This window comes from Equus quagga, chromosome 2 (assembly GCF_021613505.1).
Source record: "Equus quagga isolate Etosha38 chromosome 2, UCLA_HA_Equagga_1.0, whole genome shotgun sequence".
In the NCBI taxonomy this organism is placed as follows: Eukaryota; Metazoa; Chordata; class Mammalia; order Perissodactyla; family Equidae; genus Equus; species Equus quagga.
In genome coordinates, this window is record NC_060268.1 from 29,025,431 (window position 1) to 29,030,432 (window position 5,002).

The window sequence follows — 5,002 nt, forward strand, 5'->3', positions numbered from 1 at the left end:
AAGTTTACTGTTTTCTCACCATGTCTACTTCAGACGCTTTCTGACGTTCTGTTTGTTTCCACCTATGGATAATGTTTTGGGCCAATATGATAGCTCTTATAATTACTTTTAGTATTAATACATGGTCTCCTTATCCAGATATTGGAAATTCTAGTGCAATCTAAAACCAAAATTTTAATTTTTTATCCAAATTAAAACTTATTCCTCAAGACTGGGTCTGACTCAGGTTTGATCTACTTCTTTCCTCTGCCCTTTCATTCATCCTCTTCCACATTACTACACTGCCTCTGGTTACTCTAGTTTTGAGCTGGGAGAAGAGTAAAGGCAGAAAGGCTTTTCCTTGACTGTTGCCTTACGGGTTTGACAAAAGTCTGTATGTTGAATTTTCTCTCATAGAATGCTTTATATTTTTGGGAAGTGGGAACTGCCTAAACTTCAGTTCTCTGATGTGAGCAATGCTTCATTAGCTGGCTACTTATGACTTCGTTCTTCCTCTATTCTGGTGACTCACTCCATATAGACTCACTTTTGTGGTTGCCTTACCTCTTCAAGTAGCATTCTTGAGTAGAATCCCTTTCAAGATGGTCCAAGTTGGTTACCTTCCATGAGCTCTAACTAGGCCAAATGAGGGTATTCTAAATTTGTTCTATTATTAGTGGGAATTCAGTTTGCTCCTGTTATAACCTATTTCTTCTAGTTTGCTATCAGAGCCAGCTCAGCTACTGGATTTACATTATTTTCTGTGTATGAATCAGGGATGATGTAGGTGTCCCTCAAGCTCCAGGCAACAAGGTTAAGATTCTGAGTGGTTCTCTTGATATGATCATCATTTTTCTTATGGTATTGCATACTAACAATGCACCAAAGATATTTTTACTCATGGCTTCTATCAAACTTCCAGCCTTCCCTTGTACACTGTTGCTGAGGATGAGATAAGAATTGTGAAACTGGGTTTACAATCTCTTAGTGTATCCACCATTGATGTGTGGAGTTTCCATCAAAAATACAAGACAGCAAGCATTTTATGTCTTATGTGTCTTTTTAACAAAGTGTTAGACAGCCATGTAAGCAAATAACCAATTTGATTCATATCTCTTAGAGTTGTGTAGACAGAGATTGTACATTGCAAAAGTTGAAACCTTTGTGGAAGTAAATATTAGATTCTTAAGAGTTATTTTTACCATGTTTTGGGTGGCAATCTCTTCCTATGGGAACAGATTTATGAAACTAAAAGCACATCAAAATGTGATTGAATACATGGTGGATTTTGCTTTGCACAAAGGGTCCATGCTGGTTGTGAATAAAGCCAAGTGACTTTGAATTGGAAGAAGATTATTCTTTCACTGGAAGAAAGAGAACCATTGGGTTTCACAAAACCTGTTCATGAGATTTGGATAATTCTCATTCTACAAAAGACTTGATGGAGGGCAAATTGCATATCCCTGTTGCGTAGGCTATAGATGAAGGGGTTTAAAACTGGTGTCACTACAGAGTATATCAGTGTGATGATCTTATGCATAGCAACTGAGTTGCCAGAGGTGGGACTCACATACATCACCATTATGGTTCCATAAAATAGAGACACCACAACTAAGTGGGATCCGCAGGTAGAGAAGGCCTTTTGCCACCCAGATGAAGAAGGAACCTGAAGCACAGCTCTGAGCACCAGGGTATAGGACCCAAGGATGTACATAATGGTGAGAATGATGATAAGAGAGCTCATAGAATAGAATACATACTGTATGATGGGTTTTGGGGCACAGGACAATGCCATCAGTGGGTCCACATCACACAGAAAGTGATCAATGATGTTGGGTCCACAAAAGGGTAGTTGGGAAATAAAGAAAATAGGAATTGAATATCCAAGGAAGCCAATTAGCCAGCAAAGAGACACCAGAATGGCGCAGAGCTGCCCAGTCATGATGGAGGGATAGTGCAGTGGACGGCAGATGGCTAGGTACCGATCACAAGCCATGACACAGAGGAAGAAGCATTCTGTTGTGCCCAGGGAAAAGAAGAAGTAGAATTGTGTGAAGCAACCAGAAAAGGATATGGTCTTGGTTTTGGAAAGAAAATTGACCAGCATGTTGGGGACTGTGCAGGTCACATACCAGATCTCCGGAAAGGAGAAGTTGGCCAGGAGCATGTACATAGGGGTATGAAGTCGGTGGTCCCACCTTACTGCACAAATGATGGCCATATTCCCAGTCAGAGTTAAGATGTAGACCAGCAAAATCATTAAGAAAAGAATGACCTGCATTTTCCAAGGACCAGGAAAGCCCAACAAGACAAACTGTGTCACAGTAGATATCCTTGAATTATTCATAGTCTCCAGACTGTGGAGAGAAGACAGGTAGATAATGCCAAGTCAGTTTGCTGCTGGGGCAAGTAGACATTTTCTTAGGACAAGGAGTTTGATTCATGCAGGCAAAAGTATTGAATATTCTAAAACAAGACTGAATATATCCTGCCCTATTCTGGATAAGCTGTTTGTCCCTGATTCTTTGTAAATGTGCAATTCCAGGCAGCTTGACTTTGTCAGTGGACAAAATCAGTTAAATTTTATCTTCATTTGATATAAAAAAAATCTTGAAATAGAGGTACAAATGGTTTGTCTTATGGTTTGTCTTATACCTAATTTTTTTTTCAGTGAAAGCTGTTCATATACAGCAGTTAGTGCTATTATCTTCAAAAATGAGGCAACACATACTATCATTTTAAAGTACATTTGAATCTGACAGTTTTTACATATTTGAATGGTTTGATCTTTGACTTTATATCTGATTCTCTCCCTTTGTCTCTCTCTCAAGGTATTTCTACCAGGAGAATTTATTTTCTGTCATTTTTTTTCCCAGGATACTAGAAGAAAATCAACAAAGATTTTCAGATAATAAACTTTTTATGTATCTTGTGATTGCCTATTTAAAGACATTTATATTGCACTATAGCTCATTTATAATTTGGTATTTAATCCTTTGTTTTTAACAATGAAAAGTCACTATTATTCACTCCCTGATGATTAATTTCACATGGCAATTTATCATGTTGTATACATTGAAAATATATGTCATTAAACATACCAGATATATTGGAGAAAGAAATTAAAATCACCAAGATGTTCTCTTCTAAAGCTCTTCTTACTGCTGCCACAAATTTCCTTTAAAATTCCTATTTGGAAGATTTTACTTTAATCTTTTAAAGAAGTAGCCACAATTTTCAAAATAACAGAACAGATGGGAATCAAAGATGTTTCAAAAATAATTATTTATCCATATTCCAAAATCTTCCCTTTTTCTTTAAAACACTGTCACCAAAGAAGATGTCTTTTCAAGAATCCAATAGAACTCAGAGAAAAGAGCACAATGATAGCTTTAAGATATTGGAAGCTGTAGGAATTTTTTAAAAAGATATTTTTAATTTTTTAGTCTGATAAGAGGAGAGTTTTCCTTAAAAATAATTCTGATAGAAATAGTATGTATAGAATATTTATAGTAATTACAGAATATAATCAAGTAGAAAAAAGGCCCTTATATTCAGTGAGGTCATATCATATTAAATAAGATAAATTATATTTCTAATGATACAGCTGTTGCAGGCTCACTAAATTAGTAATGCATAAAGTGAACTATGAACCTACCCATCTAGAAGCAAACATAACCTTTCTATTGGGTTAGTTGTGTTAAAGCAGGTTATAGTTTTGTGGACAGAAACCAAGATGACAAGGAAACTGAAAAATGAGGATAAATTCTTACTAATTTTTTAAACTAGAATGATTATGAAGAGCTAAATTAACCTGCATTGGGGATCATTTTGGTGAGACATCATGAAAAAATATTTCCCTCTATGGAAACTCTGCAAGAGACTTCTCTTCTCAACAAGGCAGGAAAGCAGTGATGCAGAGAGCAGCTGCTTACCCCTGGAACAGCAGCAACAATGACTTGAACTCAGATTCACAGACTTTGACTCAAAATCAAAATGCACAAGCTTTAGTTTTATCTATTTGAGGTATAGACTACTCTTTTTGATGTTAAAAGGAAAAAAAACTCACAGAAAAACTATTGGTTAGCTGTAGGGAAAGCGTGGCAAATGAATTTCACAGATAATTTCCAACATAATTGTAAGAAGCAGTTCCTAATATATTCACCATTAAAATCTATGTGAATCTTAGTCCTCATACACACTGATTTGATTTTACAATTAAGAATTTTTTTAATACTTCCTCCCCAAAGATGTAGATAAGTAATGGAATGGACAAAGAGGAGAGGGCTGAAAGAGGAGACCAAAAAATATATCCCTATTTCCTTTCAGTTTCAGCCCCAGTGGATAGAGCTAGTCCCATACTGTTTTGTTCAAAGTATCTATAGAAGTCATAACATTCCTGATGACCAAGCCACTTCCTGAGAAGAGGAAGCTCCGTGGATGACTTTGGCACCATTTAATGTGCACTTACTTTGGAGAGTATGTGTTCCATGATCTAAACACTTTTGGAGGTTTTTTTTGTTTTTGTTTCTTGAGCTGAAAGAGAAACCTATATTCTTTGATAATCTCTTGAACATATTGAATGGACAAATGTAGAGTGGAATAGGCCCACCTGTGATGTATAATAGCAGTAATGTCCATCAGAGAAGATGTCTCCTGTATACCATGAAGCTTTCGTAGGGCGTCCTGGGAAGACTTAGGGGATGGTCACAAAGGGGATGTCACAAAGATTCTCTCATTCACTGGATTTAATATGGAAGTCCTCTGTGAGAGCTTCCTGCATGGCTTATTTCACTTCCCATTGCACCATAAGATTCTAGTAGTCTACAGAGTGTGTTGAAACTATGTGTTGGTCTTAATTTATGTGTCATTTTAGCCACTGTTGAGAATTCTCAAGTATCTCTTCATGTGATCCTATAAGTTTCCATGCTTTCCCTACTTCTTGCCTGGGAGTTTCACTAATATATCTGATAAGTTGGCCCAAAGGGATTATTAAAAATAATGTGCTCCATCAACTCTGGGG

General features: G+C 36.6%; 1 protein-coding gene across 1 annotated transcript; it reads right to left on the minus strand.

Moving 5' to 3' along the window:
* Positions 1 to 1,381: 1,381 nt before the first annotated feature.
* Positions 1,382 to 2,338, minus strand: LOC124235833 (olfactory receptor 11H7-like). Its single transcript, XM_046654316.1, has one exon. It carries the CDS (start codon positions 2,324 to 2,326, stop codon positions 1,382 to 1,384), a length of 945 nt encoding a protein of 314 aa, XP_046510272.1. The 5' UTR covers positions 2,327 to 2,338.
* Positions 2,339 to 5,002: the final 2,664 nt, after the last annotated feature.

Bases quoted from the DNA above. Each gene is read 5' to 3' on its own strand.
- LOC124235833 (XM_046654316.1), bottom strand. From the start codon at position 2,326: ATGAATAATTCAAGGATATCTACTGTGACACAGTTTGTCTTGTTGGGC.